At 36.2% G+C, this 22,198-nt stretch overlaps 2 protein-coding genes across 2 annotated transcripts; both read right to left on the bottom strand.

Annotated features, from left to right (window-relative positions):
- Positions 1–1,507: 1,507 nt before the first annotated feature.
- Positions 1,508–6,741, bottom strand: LOC110890577 (nicotinamide adenine dinucleotide transporter 2, mitochondrial). Its single transcript, XM_035980863.1, has 10 exons — positions 6,385–6,741; positions 6,240–6,334; positions 5,761–5,850; positions 4,506–4,612; positions 4,375–4,423; positions 4,128–4,240; positions 3,537–3,631; positions 3,369–3,457; positions 3,152–3,246; positions 1,508–2,169 (listed from the first exon to the last, which is right to left on the bottom strand). The coding sequence occupies exons 2-10, from the start codon at positions 6,304–6,306 to the stop codon at positions 1,849–1,851; spliced, it is 1,026 nt and encodes a 341-aa protein (XP_035836756.1). The 5' UTR covers positions 6,307–6,334; positions 6,385–6,741; the 3' UTR covers positions 1,508–1,848.
- Positions 6,742–10,698: 3,957 nt separating this feature from the next.
- Positions 10,699–12,179, bottom strand: LOC110890578. Its single transcript, XM_022138191.2, has 3 exons — positions 12,015–12,179; positions 11,682–11,752; positions 10,699–11,591 (listed from the first exon to the last, which is right to left on the bottom strand). The coding sequence occupies exons 2-3, from the start codon at positions 11,717–11,719 to the stop codon at positions 10,838–10,840; spliced, it is 792 nt and encodes a 263-aa protein (XP_021993883.1). The 5' UTR covers positions 11,720–11,752; positions 12,015–12,179; the 3' UTR covers positions 10,699–10,837.
- Positions 12,180–22,198: the final 10,019 nt, after the last annotated feature.

Here is a 22,198-nt window from a genome sequence, read left to right on the forward strand (position 1 = left end):
GAATCTCTGATTGAGAAAATGTGACGGTGTAACGCTGGTACCACCACGTCGTCGTTTGAATGGTGGTGCCACGGAATGGTAGGGTAGGAAAGTGTGTTCACGATCTGAAACTGTAATGGTTGAATATGGTGGTTGGTTACAAGTATGTGATCAACTATTTTGAAGGGTAGTGGTAGGAGGTTGCGGTGGTGGGTGGTGTGAGGTGGAGGTGGAGGTGGAGGTGGTGGTGGAAAGTGGTGGTAATGGGTGAACAGAGGGAGAGAGAGGGGGTGGAGAGGATAATGAGAGAGAGAAGAAAGAGGGAGAGAGAGTCAGAGTTCTGATTTTTTATATTTATATTTTATTTTTTATTTCTTACCTAACTAATCCCTTCAATATTAAGTTATTTACTTAATAGTCTCTATGAAGATAAAATGACAAGAATACCCACATGTGCATGGCACATGACCATAATTAACTAAAAAATCTAACTGGGTTTGGCCTAAAGGTTAAAACGTGCAAGATTTTGAAACATAAAGCACAAAACTTGCAAACTTTTGTGCTAAAGGACACCGCCTGCAATTTGATGTAAACATAAAGGACAAAACTTGTAATTTACTCTAAAAAAAATTGAAAAAAAAACGCCCTAAAACGCCCCCACCCCGTTACGCTAGGCGTTATCCGGCGTTATTTTTGAAAAAAAAATGTAACCGGCGTGTTTATTAAAACGCCAAAATGGGATTGTGATGGCTTGACTTTGGTTTGACTGGCCAATGAGAGAATAGATTGGTGTTTTTTTTTTTTTTGTTTAATGATTGGAAGGGGCATTATTTGGGCATTATTCTCACTATGCCACTTTTGCAATAACGCCCCATGCTGACTGGGATGACACATGTCGAATAATGCCCCATGGTGGGGGCATTATTTTTCTCTACCACTACACCCGGTCTAACTAGCGTTAAGTCTTCGCGCCATAGAGCAGAGCGTAAAACCGTAACCGTTCTCTCGGGGTTTATCGGTGTGGCTAATTGAAAACCAGGAAAGCAAATAACGATACTGTTTTCAATAATATCAATATTTAAACCTTAAACTGTAATAAAAAATAAAAATAAATAAAAACTTATTTAACACTTATGGCTGAAATTATTTAAAAAAAAAAAGTTTGTTACAAAATTCAAAAACCCCAAAATTTAGTATGCTTATGAAAGAAAAAAACAAAAGAAAATATACAAGAAAGAAGACAATTTAGACACTATTTATTTAAATGTTACAAAAATCCATATATTTAACTCAACAATAATAGGGTGTTTCGACTTATTACTACAATGCGTCTAACTTTTAGGGTTGATCAGCTATCGTAAGGTCATACATTATATCCACGGGATGAAGGTGCTTAAGTGGCACCGCGGGATAGCAGCGAATGCCTCGGCACCCCCTTGTCCCACAATTATGTGGCGATCTCGCTGGTCATTTAGATCTCGTGATGATGCTACACAAGCATGAGCCCCATAAATAAATGGAAAAAAAATGCAAAGCATAAACGTTTTACCGATTTAGAAAATCAAGCCGAATTAGCTTGTACACCATGCTTTAACGTCTGTACCCTAGTCTTAAATCAGTCAATCCTTCTCCCAAAATTTAAAAATAAGGCTACACTTAACTTGACTCAAATATTCAAACAATATAAAAAAACACAAATGTAAACTAATTCCTTTTATTTAAAAAAAGTAACAAAATTATAAAAAACCAAAATGGTGTCACCTACAATTATTCATAGTCTTCTTCTTCTTCATCATCATCATCAAATTGTTTTCATTGAAAATTCAAGAACATCATTCCAATCACTGAAAACTTGTTGTAGCAGTATGATTAGATCATTTTAGACGTCCTTAAATCATTGACATCATTCGATTTCACTTCTCGATTCGGTTTCGTCTGGCCATCATCAGGTTTAGAAGGCGTATTACCGTGAGGAGGAAGAACATGCTGCAAAAATCTGTTAATCATCTCATAACTCGTGAAAGTTATCACGGCCGATGGTGTGGTTCTTAAAAGATTAGTTCCACACCCTCTGTAGAAACCCGTCACGCCTTCTTTTTGAAAAACTTTCTTTACGCAATCAACAACGCCTGCGTAATGTGTTTCCGGGTTCCTCATGTGCCCTTGTTCTTGAAGCCTTGAACGAATCACCTGTCACACCAGCATTTAGAAGTTTAATTTCAATTGAAATGTTAAGAATTACGGTGTTAACAAGACAAGTCGCTAGTGAGCTACTCGAGATTAGCTTGCTAAAAGCTCGATTCAAGCCGACTTAAACAAACTCAAGCCTGAAAAAAAGTTTTAGGATCAACGAGCCCGAGCTTCACTTATCGAGCTTGAGCCGGCTCGCAAGCCTATTAAAAATTTTTATTTAATATATTATATATAAATTTACATGATAATAATTATATATAAAACTATATTAGAAAATAACTTAATAATATATACATATATATGTGTGTGTTAGTGTGTGTGTGTGTGTGTATAATGTTACATATAAAAATTAGAGTTAATTGCCATTTTAGTCCCTGTGGTTTGGGCCATTTTGCCAGTTTAGTCCAAAGGTTTCATTTTTAACATCTGGATCCAAAAAGGTTTCATCGTTGCCATTTTGGTCCAACTGACTTAACTCCATCCATATCTGTTAAAGCTGCCAAGGGCATTTTTGTCAGATATGGATGGAGTTAAGTCAGTTGGACCAAATGAAATGACAAAAATGCCCTTGGCAGCTTTAACAGATATGGATGGAGTTAAGTCAGTTGGACCAAAATGGTAACGATGAAACCTTTTTGGATCCAGATGTTAAAAATGAAACCTTTGGACTAAACTGGCAAAATGGCCCAAACCATAGGGACTAAAATGGCAATTTACTCTAAAAATTATAATTACAATAATAGATATATATAAAAAAATAATTATAAAATTAATTAATGATAAACGACCCGAGCTGAACTTGAAAAACTACTCACGAGCTAGGCTCGTGAGCTTTAGACATAAAGCTTGAAAAAGCTGAGCTCGAGCGAGCTCTCGAAAGTTAAACAAGCCGAGCGCAAGCCTAGGCAAGCCCGGGTTGGGCTCGGCTCGTTTACAGTCCTAGTGAAAATTGCAAATAAATCACGATTAGCGAACTCACCTCGTGTGGGTAAGTTAGTAAGGAAGCAAGAATTTTGGACATTGAAGAAGCAATTGCAAGCTTCCCTGGGCTTAGACCGCTAGTAGTTGTATGATCTGATAACTTGAAATAGACATGATCAGCATTACTTAAAGAACTCAAAAAAAAAAAAAAAAAAAAAAATGTTGTACAGCTTTCAATGCTTGACGTACAACTTTCAATGAGATAGAAGTATTACCCCTTTCCGCCAAGTAGAGTTTGATCTTCTCGTACGCTGGAAACTGGATAGCAACATGACTAATACCCGCAAGGGAAGGCAGGAGTCCACTGTAGTAACGCGAACGAAAACCGGTCAATAGAATCGAATTAGAAGGTATCTTGAGAGAGTACAACTCATGAAGCATACCTGTACAACCCTTTAAAGCCTTCCTCATGAACAATACGCCTCAAGGCTGAAGATATGCTTGTATATGGAACTACACCGACTCTCATCCCTTGCGTCTACAACAAAAAAAGATTATAAATTGTAACTATTAATAATCCCACACCCTAATTTTGTTTTTTTTTTTTTTAAGTAAGGTACACAGATGATCCCTGTAGTTAACCAAAATTTTGGATTTAGTCCTCGTCTTTTTTAAAATACACGGATGGTCCCTATGGTTTACACTTTGTAACGCATTTAGTCTCCAACTTTTGCCAAAAGTACACAAATGGACCCTGTGGTATGCATTTGCATTTTGTAACACATTTAGTCACTAAACGTTGGGGACTAAATGCGTTACAAAGTGCAAACCACAAGGACCATCCATGTACTTTTGGCAAAAATTGGAGACTAAATACGTTACAAAGTGCAAGCCACAAGGACCATCCATGTACTTTAATAAAAAGATGAGGACTGAATCCAAAATTTTGGTTAACCACAGGAACTATCCATGTACTTTACTCTTTCTTTTTTGCAAATATATTCCCACACTATAATGTTTATCAAAAAACCTACTTGAAGTCTTGTCTTTACGACCCACAATGGATTTGTGGTGATCGCGGTGGCGGCTCCGGCACCAGAAGCGGCTACCATGTTCGCCCCGAACGTAAGATGCCCATGACCATCACCTGCAAATTTTAAAAAGGTATGTCGTAATGAAAAAACTAAATTACGGTCCTCTATACTGAGTTTCTTGTTTTTGTTTAAAACGTTGTGTTTATCAACACGTAAACAAATGTACGAGTAGTAACTAGTAACCAACCATGTGAATCAAGAAGCTCTTTAAGTTGCCCATAAACGGCAAAATAGACCTATATATGCAAAATATTTGTATCAAAATATAATGGAGAATATAACTAGAGGAATATAGAATTTATACGAGTAAATACTTACAGCCCAGTTTGGAAGTAGTGCAGCTAATGTTGGTGAAAGGCCCCGATATAATCCCCTCAATCCCTCGTTTCTTATAATCGTTTGTAGGCTACTGACGATTACACCACCTGATCCATGTCAACACGCGTTAAATAATATAAAGAGAAGAACCTCGTCATCTGAGTCTGAAAATAAAATAAACTAAATCGTTTTCCGACAAGATGTTCAGTAATAAGATTTTCTTCCATTCTTCATATGGTGCATCTAATTTATGTTTGGGTCCACGATCATATATTTGTAACTTAAATGAGGCCGACAAGGTGAATTGTTCGACATTTATACTGTCTTTGTGCACATGAAGTGTTTGAACATTCATTATATATCAAACCGCCATCAATAAAGACAAAAAAATGTAATTGTATGCTGTAGCTTTGAATACCTTGTGATGATTATGACAGGAACCAGACATAAAGTGTGTGAAATAGTACAAGTGAATTTACGAAGAAAAAGTATGCTCATTTATACAAATATTTAAAATTTAAAATTGACCAAAAACAAAATGGAAAACTTTTAAGGTTGAAAACAATAACTTTAACTCATAGTTGTTAATGGCGAATAGCAATAAATAGCGATAAGGTACCTATATGCTACATAGCGAATAGTGATAAATCTAGCTATTTTATAAATAGCGATACACTAGAAAAAAAATTAATATTTACATGTATATTATATCAAAATACCCTGTTATACACGCTATTTTACATGTATATTTAACAAAAACCTAAAATCCAGCTATTTTATAGCTATATTTAATCGCTATTTATATTTAAAAAAAAAACCGAAATCATGCTATTTACGGCTACATACCCTGTAGCGACCTTCGACCTATACGCTACGCTATTCGTTATAGCGACCGCTATTGACAACTATGCTTTAACTTGCTGTAGGAGTAAATTTAGAAGTCAAGCAGAGTCTCAGCAAGCTAACGAAGCATCTCAACTTGCAGTAGAAAAAGCAAAGAAGAAATGACAAAGAAAAACATAATGACAACTAAAATGCTTGCAATATGTCCTTAGACCCACCCATTTTCGGTGCTTCGTATCTACTTTACTACACTCATATTCATCGAATTTTGTAAAATACACAATTGGCATAACAAGAGCAATATCATATACATATACATAAACTAAAGTAATAAAACTTGATATAAATGAGTTAAACAATCAACACAAACACAAATAAGATGTTAAGATAAGCAAGAAAGAATTGAACTCACCTTTATTCCTGGAAACATCAGGCAGGCCATAAACTTGCAATCTTGTTTTGATCACGTCCAACGGGCTCATTATCGTCGCAGCAATAGCCCCTATACCAACCAACATTCCCAAAAAAAAATAAAAATAAACAAACTTTTTCTACCCTAAAGTCCCATTTGATAATCCCACTTCAAGAAACAGTCACTCACTAACTTCCACTACCGATATGTCCTAATAAACTTACAAAAAAATATATACAATTGCTTATAAATTATTCTATGAATTATGATTATTCTTCACATGATCTTCAACAATTCTTCATAAAATTCAAAACCCTCTTAGATTTCATACCAAATTTACACAAATACAAGTTATAATCTGTTTCTAAGCTTATGAAACCAAGTAATTACGAAACCCTAGAATTTGGGAATTGGGATAATAAATCAAAATTCATGTTCACAATCAATCCCAAATGAAATGAAATGAAAAGAAATTATACCTGCAGAGGCACCGGAAACGGCGTCGTATATAATATCCTTACCATTCCGTGGCTCCCCAACCGTCATACTCCAACAACAATGATAAGAATAATAATCAGAACAGAAGATTCTTCAAAAATGGAATTGGGGTTTTCAAATTTACGAACAGAAGAATGAAATTGAAGCCAAATCTCAAACAAGCCGCTATTTATAAGCGTAAATTCCTGTAGACGAGAGTAAAATAGCGGACCAATGAAACGTATTTGACACTTTTGGTTGAAAAAGAACAAGAAGAATAAGGACTCTGTCGCAATTCGATGCGTAGCGTTTATGCTTTCACTTTCGCTGGATGTGAAATCGGAAATTTGGGACTTTTTAATTTGTCCGATTGTATCAAGATTGAAAATTATGACCTAAAATCGCATACCCTTTTGGGAATTTGGGAACCCAGATGGCCAGATCTAAATTTGTGTGGTCAAGTTTGTAGCTTTCATGGAAACAAAAAAGAATCTTTATTACATGAATCAACTTTATTGTATTTGGATTACACCATTGTTAACCATGCAGAGTATCTTACTAAGCAAAAGTTCCATATTTTTTAACATCAAATATTTACTTTAAGATAACTAACAGCTTGATCTACTTATTTAGACACGGGTCGTATCGTTTATCACCACGGGATGATAAATGTTATGTTATATGATACGTGTAAGGATTTACTTTTTAAAGGATAGTTTTGGATATATCTTACGTGCATCTTTGTTTTAAATAAAAGGTGAAGTACAAATAAGTTGGTTAAATAGGAAGAAAAAGTCGTGCACGAGTATGTTTATTACTAATGTTAAAATTGATACCATGTATTAAATTGTAGAGTGAAGATGTATGACCCGTATTAAGCCCATAATCCATGATGTATTCAAGTACTTGGCCGATAATTCATTTTCAAATACAGATGTGAACTATCGGTTGATCAACTTCTTGACCTGAATTTCCAAATGTCACTTGAAAAGCTCTTCAAGATACAAGACACGTTAGCCTCACAAAGGAAGATGACACTCCTTGTGACCACGCGGGACAATAAGTATTTGCTCTTTGAAATATAAAGTTGTCGTAAGTAAAGTGCAATTGAGAGTAATTGTGAATGAAAGAATGTATTACCTCAAAGTGATTTGAGTTTGATGTCAGTATCATGTGGTTATGGTCCCAGAAAGAGACATGATTGTCGTGATGGTGACATTTTCATTACTATTGTTGGAGATATGATCATTCATTTTGTCATGTTGTATCTTTTTGTCATGTAGGCGTTTAACAAAATTAAGCTCCACTAAACCTGAATTCGTTAGGTCGGCGTTAGTATATGTGGATAAAAGGGTGAATTGGGGTTATACTTCTTCAAAGTATTTAGTATTTAGTTGATAATTCCTTTTTATTTGGCGTCAATTTTTGGGATAGTAAGGTTTAATTTTCCTGACCACTTACTTATGTGTAAGGTTATATCACCTCCGCCATGGGTAGATGTTATCCTGGTCCCGGATAAGCGTTGTTCCGACTTGTGCAACTATCCGAAAGGTATTATATATTGCGTATCCATAGTTACCTTATACGTACCTCCACCTTGTTTATATAAGTCAAAATACTTTACAGACTCAACACTTTTGGTCCTTCACCTTTCTTGAACATCCATAACCCTCCAACTCCCAAACTTGGATGAAATAATACTTAAAAGTTTCCTCCTTGTAGTCCAGCCACCAATTTATCTTCATTTTAATATATTATTACATATTAACCATTCAAACTCAACAATGTTTACAGATTTATTAGTATATTTAACATCCTCTCAATAAAGTTATATTTTTCTTTTTTAACCAATCCTAAGTTTTTCACTTTTTAAAATTAACAACAATACTTTATATTTTATTCTTTTTTACCAATATTTGTGCCTTCCTTATTTTTATATATGTTTTCAACATGCGCAAAGCACGGGAATTACAATTACTAATCTGCACAAACCATGTATTCTTTTGGATTTCAGAACCTAACATTTCGGACATATAAGTGTAACTCTTGTTTTCGAATTTAAGTTAAAGGAGGCATTAATATTAATGCATGTTTATTGATTTTACTTCCCATCCTGCAGGCTTGGTCATTACACAATCCTAGAAGAGCTTAGTGATGTTTGCGAGGGGCAGTAATTTAAAGGTTTAGATTTCTAAACATGGCTTCTTCTCCTTATATAGACGGATTTCCTTTTACTTTTTACGTTTTTCTCTGAATTTTTATATTATTATTATTTCTAAACATCAAATGCAATAAGCATGTACCCGTATTCTTTTTTACTACATTTGTTTTTTAGAGTCCATCAAATACAATACTAGTTCATACTATGATTTCAAGGAGTTCATCCACTAAAGTTTCCAACCATATGTATGTTATTAGACAATTACTATCTATTAATCAACTTGTATATTGTCTAAGTATATAATGTTAATCTAAAAGTGTGATGTTAGTTTAGCCAAACGACTAAGCCATGAGCCGAGCCGACCTTGGCTTTGGCTCGGATCCTTTACAAACCGATTAACCAAAACCGAAATAGTCGAAACTAAGCGGTTTTGAAATAACTTTACCGGGAATTTTCTTAGTGTTAAGTGGTTATGGATCTAAACCGAAACCAACCGCTCCGTGCACAACCCTAAGTGTTGTGTTACTCGTCGCATCGCGCAGGCAGGGCCTCAGTACATCCAAAAAGTATGAATGTGGGCTTAATTAACTCTTTGTGATTAGGCTTATAGAATTAGTTACAGTGGAGTTTTGGTTGCAACTTGCAACATGAAAAATGAGAGGAATTAGAATATGTTACGATCGACTTTAAAAGGGCTTTGTTTGAAATACAATGTTATCACGTAACATCAGACACTTTTTTTCACCCTTCACATTATTAAGGTATTGAGTTGAGATGGCTAAATATGATTAATTGGTATATTAGACCATGTGTAGTGGGGCGTTTTTTTTAAAAAAATTTCAAAAATAACGCCCGAAAACGCCCACCCCTCCATTACATGGGGCGTTATAATAAAAAAAAATTCAAAAATGGACCCTTGGCGTTATAATGAAAACGCCGGATACTTCCAATGGTGGCAGGGAACAAGTTTGACTAGCCAATAGGATTAATGTTGCTTTTTTTTTTTTTTTTTTTTAATAATTGGAAGGGGCATTATTTGGGCATTATCCCCACTACACCACTTTATGCTATAACGTCCCATGCTGACTGGGTTGCCACGTGTCAGATAATAGGTGGGGGCATTATAACAAGTTACCACTACACATGGTCTTATGTAATACTAAAAAATAATAAAAAAAACATCAAAATGCACCCTACGCCCACGGTTTGCCCCAAGCCAATAGGGGCAAAGCCCCTTTCGCAACCCCCTAGCTGATGTGGCCAACTCTCGCGTTCCCAATAAAAGCCCAACAACAAGTTTTGGGAGGATTTACACGAGGGCTTACAACCTGATGCTTGGTTGTTTTGTGTTGTGTTGTGCATAAGAACAAGGCGAGAAGAAAAAAAAGTTTAATGACTTTAATCTGATTTATCAACTTTGCTAAACATGAATGCGTTCTTATTATCAAGTTTTTAGTGGGAGTAAAGGGTATCATCCTTTTTGTCTGCAGAAAAGGGTCTAAAAATTAATTTTTATTGGATGAAAGTTATATATTAAGTTTTTAATGAGGTATGATGTTGTATGCATTAAAAATATAGGGACATTTGCCTAGCAAGTGACCAATGAAGGTTTGAAAACGAGCTAGTGGTGGAGTGGTAAGGGAGAGACCTTGTGTTCCAAGTGACCCAAGTTCAATTCCTGCCCCTAGCATTTAGTTTCTGCGGCACCTGGTGATGATGGGAGACTAGGCGAGTAGGCGGCGATCACTAGTTCGATCCTTGAACTGAGCGGGTTTTACCTCACCGCACTGTCGTGCCTTCGGGCGAGTGTTCACCGGCTTCGGCCCTAGGTGAGGGTTTTCCCCGGTTCGGAAAGCGAGTGTATCCCGATGTGGTGAATTTCGCCAGTAACCCATTTGGAGGATTCGTTGGCCGTTCAAAAAAAAAACAAAAACAATTTTTTTTATTAATTTATGAGATATATATCCTTCTAGCTGTCCCTTAAAACTTGCATTAAAATTAAGATATGAAAGTTTATAGGATAAGAATAAAGAGAAAGATATAATGATCATGTTATCAATTCTAATTTATTAATTTGGGGAAAATTTAAAATATTTGGAACCATCGAGGTAGTTTATTACAAAGGCACAAGGAATCCTTTCCGGTTGTTGGCTTTCTTCTTGTACATGGTTTTTTACACTAATGCAAAGAATACCTACCTTAAAAACTGGTCAAAACTTAACAATGGACCTCATTATTCTTCAGTCATTTTGCATTACAGACCGAATGTTCTCTATATGAAAAAAAGATGGGCAGGGTTATATGTGGCAAAACTCTAGCAATGTAAATGAAAAGCATTAAACACCACAAATTAATCAAGTACTAGTTTCCGCAAACAACAAAAAAAAAAAAAATTACAACGATGAAGAACTTGCAAGTGATGTTAGGTTAAACAACTGTTTAATCAAAGATCATATTATCGTCCTCCATCTCCGGTACACCAATGAAGTTGAATACATCTGGTGTTACCCAAGCGTATGCATTAGTGGCCCATTTTGGTCCCAATGAGTAGTTCTTTACCTCGACGCTAAAGTCCTTTACTTTAGGATTGTCAGCCATAGTATATAATCCAGTAATTAACATCGCATGATCGAGAACTTTAGTGCTGACTATGTCGCTTTCATTTTGTAGCTTTCGTAGACGGGCGTCATCAGGGCTATTGAATGCACCCCAATGATAAGGGTTTTGCATACTCGTTTCGGAAGCTACTGCAGTCTGTGCAAACGAACCCATTGGATGACAATATCCTATCAATGGGTAACGACGACCACCTGGACCAAAGTTTTCTGCTAACTTGCAAACAACGTTGTAATGTCCAGAAACAAACTTGAAATCCTTGAGTTTATATCTTGTACTGTCTTTGTATTGAAAATTCTCGACCTTCTCATATATGGGTTGGCCTTCCTCGTGTTCTTCAAGCCCTCCACTTTTAGCTATATTCGCTGCATCTACAACATCAATGCCATTCGGAGTCATTATGCTTAAAATAGCATTTGGCGACAACCGTAGGTTATTGTTGCCTGATGCCTTACGGTGGAGGATGGTTAGCATGTGCGTCATCGAGTTGGCGACACATGACTCTAACTTTTGTAGCCATACATCCTCATAGGACTCCCTCAACGAGTAATGGAAACCTTTTTGGTTTGGATATAGTCTGCCAAGGTGAAAAATAAATATAAGCTAGATAGAAAATTAAACATGTTACAAAAATCAAGAACCCGTAAACAAACGAGGGATAAACTACACTGTCGACTTCATTTCGGTGCTTGGAGGTGGATCCATTTTCTCGACTGCAGGTCCGAATAAACCAACAACCTGGCATAACAGTTTGTGTCAACAAGACAGAAAGTATAAAAAATTAGGTATGTGGGCTGCAAGTTTGTGTCATTACTAACTAGGGCTGATTAAGCCCATAAATTTTGGGTTTGGAACACATAATATATATACATACATGTAATTTATACGACAAATAATACATTACACATGATCGACCATATTGAAGCACAACAATAAAGGAGACAAAGCTCGACTCGAGCTCAGCTCAGGCCCAAGAAAACGATAAACCGTGACAATGTACCTGAATAACGGCGATGTAGTATGGACAACGACGGAAGATGGCCTGGTGAACGGCGATTGACGATGAAGGTTGATGGATGGAGGATGACGATGATGAACGCCGTTGTGGAGGATGGATTTAGGGTAAAAGTTTTAGTGGAATGGAGCAAAATATGAGGAGAGACTGTGAATGTAAAATGTAACTTTTAGCTAAAAAGACCGTTTACAATTTACATTTTACATTCACAGTCTCTCCTCATATTTGGGCCGGCCTGAAATGAAACTGATTTAGTGGGCTTAACCCACACGAGATGTTTTACATTTTTTTTAACTTATCTTCTTTTTCCTATCTATTATTATTATTAACTAGTTGGATGCCCCGCCCACGTTGTGGGGCGCTAAGCCGAATATTTCTTAGTTTAATAACATGTACGTATGTATTTTAGTTACCTGTGCATACAACTCATAAGACGATCTCAAAAAAATTACATCGACTCAACCAATTAAACCAAAAGACTGCCATAGTTTTGCAAAAAAAAAAAAGATGGCAAGCCTGAGTTGGGGGCAAAATAGTAAACTGTCATAAACAATGAGCGAGTGTCAGATACCTATTTGACAAAAAAGTTAAATTAAGTCAACCAAGTAAAATAAAAAAAAAAAACCTATAGTTTTGAAAAGAAAAAACTAAAACGATGGCAAGAATCCAAATTTTAACTGGGGGCAAAAATCATAAGTTTTTAAAAGGGGGCAAACTCATAATTTTAAACTAAGGGCAAATTCGTAACTTTTAGCTGGAATGGAGCAAAATCGTTGTTTTGAACTAAGGGCAAAATCGTATTTTTTAGCTAGGGACAAAAACATCAATTTATTTTAACCTGAGGGCAAAAACATAATTTTAAACTGTAGGCGAAATCGTAATTTTTAAAAGGGGGCAATTATAATTATATTATATTATACTAACATTAAAAAAATAATAGGGCAGCCACCCATTTTCCACCAATTGGGTGGCAGAACTATTGCCGTCTAGAGTTATGCACTGCCCGCGTTGCGTGGCGCTAAACAAAAAATTTATTAGTTTAATGACATGTACGCATTTATTTCGGTTAGTTATACATGCTACTTATAACACGATACAAAAAAAGATGCATCGAGTTAACCAAATAAAGAAAAACACTATCATGGTTATGATAAAAAATAACTAAAACGATGGCAAGCGTGTAATTTAGAGTTGGGGGCAAAACAATAATTTGTCAGGACCAGTTAGCGAGTAATAAGCAGCTGTTTGGTACGAATAAAAACTAAATTGAGTAAACCAACTAAAATAAAACACTACCATAGTTTTTCTCAAAAAACTATGGCAACATTGCAATTTTTAGCCTGGGTAAAATCGTAACTTTAAAATGGAGGTAAAATAATATTTTGAATTGAGTGTAAAACCATTTTTTTAGTTTGAATCGGGGGCAAAGTCGTAATATTTTTACTGAAGGCAAAATCGTAATTTTTAGCTGTCAAAATCGTAAATTTAAGCTTGGGGCAAAGCATAAATTTAATTTCTAACTGGGAACAAAATCGTAAATTTAAACAGGGGATAAAATCGTAATTTGACTGGACCTATAAATAAATATTTTATGCAAAAGAGAAAAAAAAACATAAAGCTGTCGCCACTTTTGCCAACCATTTGATTTTACTATTGAAAATGACATCATCAAACTTCTGATTGTATGTATTGAAAATGAAAATAATATGATGTTATGAAACTTACTCTATATATAAAAAAAACATATTACAATTGTTTCGTCCAAAACTAGCCTCTAAATATTTCCTGTGTAACCATCGCAACCTCTATTGTGTATTAGAAATTTTGTGAGAAGTGGGTAAGCTGAGGGGCGTTACGTGTCTTTTTTTAGTTCATTTGTGTTTTTTATTTCAATGCATTATGTATGGGGTAATATGGGTTATTTTCTATTTGTTTGAAGGTCTTATGTGTAAGTCTATCTTTTATAAATTGAATGCTAAGGCCGTGGGGTATGGGGCGGGAGTTTTGGCGTGGGTTGAAGTAAAACGCCCAAGTCACCACCCCGGGTGGGCTTGGGTTGTGGCGTGGCCCCTTGGGGCTTGGCTTTCAAGCCGGGCGTGGGGCGGTTTGGCCAAGCGAGCTGGCGGACTCTCATTTGCTCACCCCGCCACGTCAGGCGGGTGTTTTAAATTTTTTAGAAATTTTTTGTATTTAAAAAAAAAACCATTTATGCCACGCGGTTCACCCAACCCAAGCCCAACCCACGCCCCGCCATACCCCGCGGACACGTAACCCGGCAGTGGGCTGGCTCCGCGGACACGTGTCACCAAATGCCCAACCCAAGTCCCAACCCCCGCCCCACCATACCCCACGGCCTAAGCAACAAACAATCTGGAGGGTATCCAGAATTTTAGTCAATTACTTCTCATCTTCTAGCTTCTTTCTCGATTATAACCCTATCAAAGGTATCAGAGCCGTTCCGATCTTCCATCGGAATTCATCTATCACCATGACGAATACATGCAACCATGAAGTCGACAAGCCCATCAAGGATCATGAGAAGAAGATTGCAAATCTTCAAGCTGCCCTAGCATTTGAAAGTCATGTTTGTTTAGTCTCGAAATATTCTATCACAAGAGTCTATAACCAGACATTAATCAGACCTGTCACCTAAATAACTTCAAGCAATTTTCTCAAAACAATAAAGTGTGTTTTAAGGTATTATTGTAATGCCCCTAAATTTAAAATCATTAACCACTAGAAAACCCTAATTAAAACACCCAAGTAATTCTGCACCAACCCTAAAATTTTCAGAATCATCAGAATCAGGATCAGGGCCCCTAAAACTCAGGGGGGGTAAAACCTAGTTGACGATTATCTTCATAAAAACGTTGTCTAAATGCTATTGGCCGAATCGTCGACTCAGCAAGCCTAGTTAGGGACGTGGCTACCTATAGAAAATAGGTGACCCCTCGCGTAGCGCGACGCCTAGGGGGGTACCCCTCGCGCTACGCGACAGGGTCAAATTTCGGGTATAAATAGAGGAGTCTGGGACTTGAAATTCTGCACTTGAACGACGTTAAAAGTCAAAAATTACACTAAGTTATGCTCTGTTTACCACAATTAACACACACGAATCACGAAGTGCTGCCGCAATCAGGGTAATTACTCGATCGCTATTACGATTCATTTCCGGGATTAATATGTCCAAAGAATGTCTAAGTGCCGCCCACATTGGGTTATGCTTTGTCGTTTGTCGATAATTCGATAAATGAGTTGAAGCATTATACTTTGTCGTTTGTCGATAATTCGATAAATGAGTTGAAGTATTATACTTTGTCGTTTGTCGTTAATACGGTAAATGAGTTGAAGTATTGCACTTGGTCATTCATTGTGAGAATTTGATCTCGTGAGTTATCATAAAAGTTGTATTAGTTAATTTCCTAGTTGTGTGCAAATTAGGTTAAGAGAATAATCAGTAAGCTAAACTCTGTCCGTATGAATCTACAATTGGAAACAAGGTAGCATCACTTGGAAATTTTAAGGTACGGATAGGTTCCTTCCTTTCGATCTATGTTGTTTTTATAAAAGATCCCTTCTTTCGATTTATGTCGTTTGAATATAAGAATTCCGTATTAAGATTAAGTTATAAGTTATAAGTTCTGGATGGATAGAATTCCTTTCTATCGATTTATGTCCGTTGGGTACGGGTAGAATCCTTTTCTTTCAATTTATGTCGTTTTGATACAAGTATGTCATTCTTGAATTTAAATTTCCATATTAAGATTAAGTTATGAAATAAGTTATAGATTCCGTATTAAGATTAAGTTATGAAATAAGTTATAGATTCCGTATTAAGATTAAGTTATGAAATAAGTTATAGATTCCGTATTAAGATTAAGTTATGAAATAAGTTATAGACTCCGTATTAAGATTTAGTTATGAAACATGTGTTGAAAGTTACAAACGTTTTGAAAAGGTTTTGTTTTACATCAGTTATTTAGAAAATGGTTTATTTTATACAAGTTTCATTTCCTACTCTAGTGGTTCCTTATTAACGAGTCAAGGTTTTATCTTGTTTCGTTTAATAAACCACATTTTGGGGACGAAATTGTCAAGATAGGATTGATAACCATACCTTGATGACTGGTTCCACTCTTATATTTTCAATCTCGCCAAAGATCCGTATTTTACAAGTTACAAGTTAAATATCTTAAGACTTATAAGTTATAAGTAAATAAGTTACAAGTTTAATATGATATATAAGTATTATGTTACTCAAGTCAAATTGTTTTAAATTACTATGTCTTGTTTTTAAAACTCCTCACGTCTTTGATTATCGATTCATTTGACAGTCCGTTCGATTCCTGTTCTAATCATTTAGTTTCATGTCATGCGATAGTTTTTCTGTTAAGTTGTACTCATTATCGCATGTTCCAATATATGTTCCGTTCTGTTCTGAAAATAAGTTTTATAAGTTATGTGAATAAGACCATTTGTACTCTGATACCCTGAGTATCGCTTCTCGTGGAGTGTCCCACGAGCATGTTGTTGTGGCATCAACATCATGTGCTCCATCCGTGACGGAGAGATCAGTTCACGGCGTCTCTTAAGTACAAGTGTGGTACATAAGGCTATTAGGAGGCGTATGGATCGATCCTAGGATTTAAGTATAAGTATAAGGAGGTGGATAACGGGTATGCCAATTCGCCATCTCATATGATAATTATGCAGGAGTAGCTACCTGTGTATTGTCACGTTTTAAGTTTGCTCATGGGTACATCCGTAAGATATGATTATGAAATTAAGTTATTTGCATCGTCAAGTTCCATCCGGTTAACAAAATAAAATAAGCTTTTGTTTTCCTCTATCCGCACACTGGGCAAAACTTTCGAAATTTTGCTCAGACGTACGTTTTTTTTGTTGTTGTTGTTTTCTTCTTTACGTCAGGTTATCAAGACAAGCTGGGACAGAAAATGGAAGAGTGCTCGAGTGTTTAGAAAAGACGGTAGAAATAATTATAATGGATTAGATATCCTTCATTAAGCTGTAAAGCCTTGTAATACATTTAAGTATAAATGGAATTATGTTTTTGATCTGCCTACCGTTATTGTGACACGCCGGCCCGTTCCGGAACGGGGTGTTACAATTATCATATTAGGTTCATCTTTCAAAGGACGGATGTCGCATGGAATTGCAGACGACAATTCTTTTAGATGGTTACCAAACACTAGTATAGATAACAAAACACAATAAATAAATTGAATTTGGAAGAATCCTACAAAGATATCCATGAGGCAATTAGGTGTTGACGTATTGTCGAGGTAGAGGAAAGATGTAAAGGCACTAATTATTCATGGTAGAGGATGTAGGAACCGACCTGGAAGGACGGGAGAATGGTCCATGATGGGTTTGTCCTTAGGTATGTCGAAATTTACCAGGCTTGAAACAAAGGACCTCACACACTCTAAAGGTATCCCGGAGTGTGCTTTCTATCGTTTGCATTGTCAGATTTGAGTTATCATGATGAATCCCACACAAAGCATAAATTTTTAGACAGTTTAACAACTTTTGACATTTAAATTTTAGAATACCAATTCTATTAGTAATCTAATATTTGATAAAAACTTGTATCTTGAAAAAATCATATATATTCTTTTTATATTTAAATAATAACAAGTGGGAATGCCCGCCCGTTGTTGCGGGTATTTATGTTTGGAAATAAAAATTAGTCTTGTACAAGAACTTGTTTTGCTACGAATTATGAGAGGGACCTCTTTCTCCAAATATATAACTTTATACTCGTGTTCTAGTGTAGTTGCTACTGTAAAAGGTGAGCCAAGAGCAACTGACCATCCAAGTGCAACATCGGTGGCTTTACAGTCAACATCCTGCAACGAATGATTTAACAACAGTGGCGGAGGTATCTTATGCCGGGGGGCAACGCCCGCTACGGCTTGGCGCGGAAAAATTTGGAAAAATTAGTGTAAATTTTGGAAAAATTTGAGGTTTTTTCGATTTCGTTACGGCTTATTTATAAAACGTTACGGCTTGGCGGATTTTCTAGATCCGCCGTTGTTTAACAATCATCAATATTTCAATATGAATATGACAAGGAATAAACAAACAGATCTTTTGAGTGTTGACCAACCTAATATACAGCAAAACTTGCATTAATCCCAGCTCCATTTGTCTATTTTCCTTTAAACGTATAATCTTCTAACCAATGGGCCCATTCCTCTGGGACATACAACAACCACACCAACATTTTTATCTTGGAAACCTCCCATTCAATTGATCCCATTCAATATTGTGCGGCGATTCAAATGACCGGAGCCATTCAAAGGTCGTGGTTTCAATGGAGGGTTACAACTCATCGCCACCAATGAAGAGAGGAGCAGGGGTTTGGATAGAATCCCTATATTGCCCAGGTGTCTTAAAAGTTTGGTAGTTGTCCCAATTTCCTCCCTCAATGGTTTGCTTCATTTGTACATATAGTCTTTACACTTCTAAAATTACAGCTATAGTCCCCAACTTTTGCACATTCGTTCTCTGATAGTCCTTAACGTGGATGTAAATTAGTTTTCTCAGTTAAGTGAGTGTGAAATGGCCTAAATACCCTTAATGTTAATTTAATAACTAAAAAGTTAAAATAAATATAATTAATATTTAAAAATTTATAAAGGACCCACCACCCACCCACTTCGTCTTCACCGCCACCGTCTCCAGCTTTCACCACCATAACACCTCCACAACCATACCATACCATACCACCCACTCTTCACCACTGCCATAAGTACACCACCTGACATTCACCACTGCCATAGCACTAATGCCTTGTTAAACCAAGTCTAAAAGGTAGGTAAACTGTACGTATTAAGGTTGCATCTAGTTGTGTCTCTTAACATAGTGATGCATTTTCACTTAGAACCCATAGCTGAAAACTAAAATGCAGCATAAATATTTATGGACTTAGACCTACACAAGCACCAATTTCTTTCATAACACCGTGCATCTCAAATTTTACCTCAAAGATCCGAGATAACAAACACCAATTTCTTTTAAGTTGACAAATCAAATATATATATATATATAGTTATAAAGAGTTAATTGCCCGGATGGTCCCTGTGGTTTAACGTTTTTTCACGTTTCGTCCCCACCTTTTGAAAATAGCAGGTATACTCCCTATGGTATGCTATTTTGTTACTCGGATAGTCCCCGAAGTAGATTTCAGTTAGTTTGGAAATAGCAGGTATGCTCCCTGTGGTTTGTCATTTTGTTACTCGGATAGTCCCCGGAGTAAATGTCAGGGGACTATCCGAGTAACAAAATGACAAACCATAGGGAGCATACCTGCTATTTCCAAAAGGTGGGGACTAAACGTGAAAAAACATGAAACCACAAGGACCATCCGGGAAATTAACTCTAGTTATAAATAACACAGATTATACCTCTACCACTACAACAAGCTCAAACACTATATAATCAACAAAAAAAATTTCAAAATTAAAACAAAATACATACTCTGGTTTCACTTCGACACCAAAAGGATCTCCAGCTTCTTCGCTTTACTGGGCGTATTAGCATTCGGACCCGCAGTATTAGGAGCCGACGCTGCAACCATCGCAGCCGCTTCCCGAGACCTCTTATCCAGCTGAATCAAACTCCTGGTAGCCAAAATCGCCTGTGGAACCAAATCAAATGGATTTTAAAATTAAATAGGTATTATAATCATTTCACACTCACTTAACAGAGAAAACTAACCCACATCCGCGTCAGGGACTATCCGAGAACGAATGTGCAAAAGTTGGGGACTATAGCTGTAACTTTAGAAGTGTAGGGACTATAGATGAAAATGAAGCAAACCACAGGGACTATCCGGGCATTTTTCTCTAATAATATACAAGCTTTCAAGCAAAAAGTTTTTTAAAGTACGTCTTTAGGGAGGGGAACTCGCCGGAAGTTTGCTACAATATGTTGTGCAACAAGGCTTCGTGCAGGGCCTAATTCCGTACCCATACATACTTGAGCTATAGAATGTTGCTACCGACAACCTCTCATTGTTTGAGTTCGCTATCGCGAGATTCTCAATGCTCTTGTAGACACCATTACTTACAATCTGCAAAACACGTAAAGTTTTCAAATAGAAATATTTTTAGCTAAAAGAGGTTAAAAATCACCTAAAGTCATTTTTTAGAGCATACAAACTGCTAAAAGAGATCTAGAGTCAAACAGGTTGAAAGTCGTCCAATGTTCATTTTTAAAGCATGCAAACTGCTAAAAGGGTATGGATCAAACGGGTTCAAAGTTCATTCTTAAAGCATACAAACTGCTAAAAGATCTATTTAAAAGAAAATGGGTCGAATGGGTTGAAAATCGCATAATGTCTATTATTAAAGCATGCAAACTGCTAAAAGATCTATTTGAAAGAAAACGGGTTGAAAATCGCATAATGTCTATTCTTAAAGCATACAAACTGCTAAAAGATCTATTTAAAAGAAAACAGGTCGAACAGGTTGAAATCGCATAATGTCTATTTTTAGAGCATCAAAAGTCCAAACTGCTAAAAAAGCTCTTCTACCTATAAAGGGAATGGGTCACACAGGTTAAACGCTAGTCAAAATCTACTTTGAGAAGCTATAAACTGATAAAAGACTATGGGTTAAACGGGAACAAATAGGCCACAAAAAAACTCTTTTAACACCCGAAGCTGGGCCTGCATCATGCTAACAAGAACGACGTCCCTTGATCCAAATAAAATCAAACAGAAGTCCCGAAATAAAAAAGAATCTTCCAAGCCAAACGACCGGTTAGGCCATAGGAGCAAACAACCAGACTCATATTTTCTGCCTAAAACCGGCCATAAACCAAACATACAAAACAACCCCTGACCCATTCCTACATTGAAATGATACTTATATATGTGTGCTTGGAGATGGTTGTGTATTTTGCTTGACCCTCTCAAGGTAGATGATATCCTTCTCTTTGGTGTTGCACTGGTGCTTATCTATTGCAAAATGTTGGGTGTACATGTGCCCATGTATCTGCGTGTATATTTTTTATGTACGCAGCAGCGCCTTACATAAAATGTTTCTCTATAATAGAAAGTATAAAGATCTTTAAAAGATCTTGTGATGCAGAGTTTGCCTCATCAAAAGGTCGGCTGCATTTATTGTCTGCTCTCATATTTGCTAAAGCATACAATTTATTGTTTTATCCTTAGTGTCATTTCCTAGCACCTGCATCATCAAGTGTGTGTAATATATTCATGTGCTTAAGCTGATAATGTATGTCTATTTCTATCTAGCATTTTAACTAACTAAAACTTCGATTTACCAACACATCTGGACCTCATTTATAGGCCACCTGCTTTGCAAAATTTGAAAATCGTTGATCAATCCAAAACCTTCCCCTACAAACATCATACAGTTTAGAAAAAACAAATTTCATCGACTTCTAAAGAAAAGCTATACATATTTCGTGCTTAAACGGGTAGTTTATTCAGCCTTGGCTTTTGGGTTTGCCTCTTTAACGGGTAGTTTCTGATTATAAATAAGAGTTCTCAACTATTAAGTGTTGAATCAGTAAGAGGTTTGAACTATTAAGAGCCAGTATAATGGTTAGCCGTTTAGAGGCAAATGTCTGACCAATTCAGATTAAAGGTTTTAACCATTCAGACTTAGGGGCTGTTTGGCAACTTCTGAATGATTAAGTGCTGAACCAATAATAGATCTGAACCATTAAGTGTTGAATCAGTAAGAGGTCTGAACCATTAAGAGTTAGTATAATGTTTAACCGTTTAGAGGCAAAAGTCTGACCAATTCAAATTAGAGGTCTAAACCATTCAGATTATGTAAAATACTTAACAATTCAGAGGCAAATGTCAGAACCATTCAGACATCTGCTCGCGAAACAAACAGTCTGAACCATTAAATGCTGAGGTCTGAACCATTAAGAGCCTCATTAAGAGGTAAACAAACAACTCCTTAGTATATAATGCTTAAACATTTAGAGGCAAAATTCACGCCTTACCTCTCGTTCTTAGGCCAAACCTGAATATAGTGACATAATTGCATTTTTTTTTAAATTAATTTGATTTAATTTAAATTTAAATATATTATGAATATGAATTAGCAGCAACATAGTAGTGTTGCATTTCTGGTTGTACAATATGCATAGGCGAGTTGTAC

This window comes from Helianthus annuus, chromosome 12, assembly GCF_002127325.2.
Source record: "Helianthus annuus cultivar XRQ/B chromosome 12, HanXRQr2.0-SUNRISE, whole genome shotgun sequence".
Taxonomy (NCBI): Eukaryota; Viridiplantae; Streptophyta; class Magnoliopsida; order Asterales; family Asteraceae; genus Helianthus; species Helianthus annuus.

Excerpts from the sequence above, each read along its gene's own strand:
- LOC110890578 (XM_022138191.2), bottom strand. The coding sequence starts at position 11,719 with ATGGATCCACCTCCAAGCACCGAAATGAAGTCGACAGT. Across the intron at positions 11,592-11,681 it reads ACCGAAATGAAGTCGACAGT|ACTATATCCAAACCAAAAAG; the intron begins GTAGTTTATCCC and ends TCACCTTGGCAG.
- LOC110890577 (XM_035980863.1), bottom strand. The coding sequence starts at position 6,306 with ATGACGGTTGGGGAGCCACGGAATGGTAAGGATATTATATACGACGCC. Across the intron at positions 5,851-6,239 it reads CGTTTCCGGTGCCTCTGCAG|GGGCTATTGCTGCGACGATA; the intron begins GTATAATTTCTT and ends TGGTTGGTATAG. Across the intron at positions 4,241-4,374 it reads AGAGCTTCTTGATTCACATG|GTGATGGTCATGGGCATCTT; the intron begins GTTGGTTACTAG and ends TAAAATTTGCAG.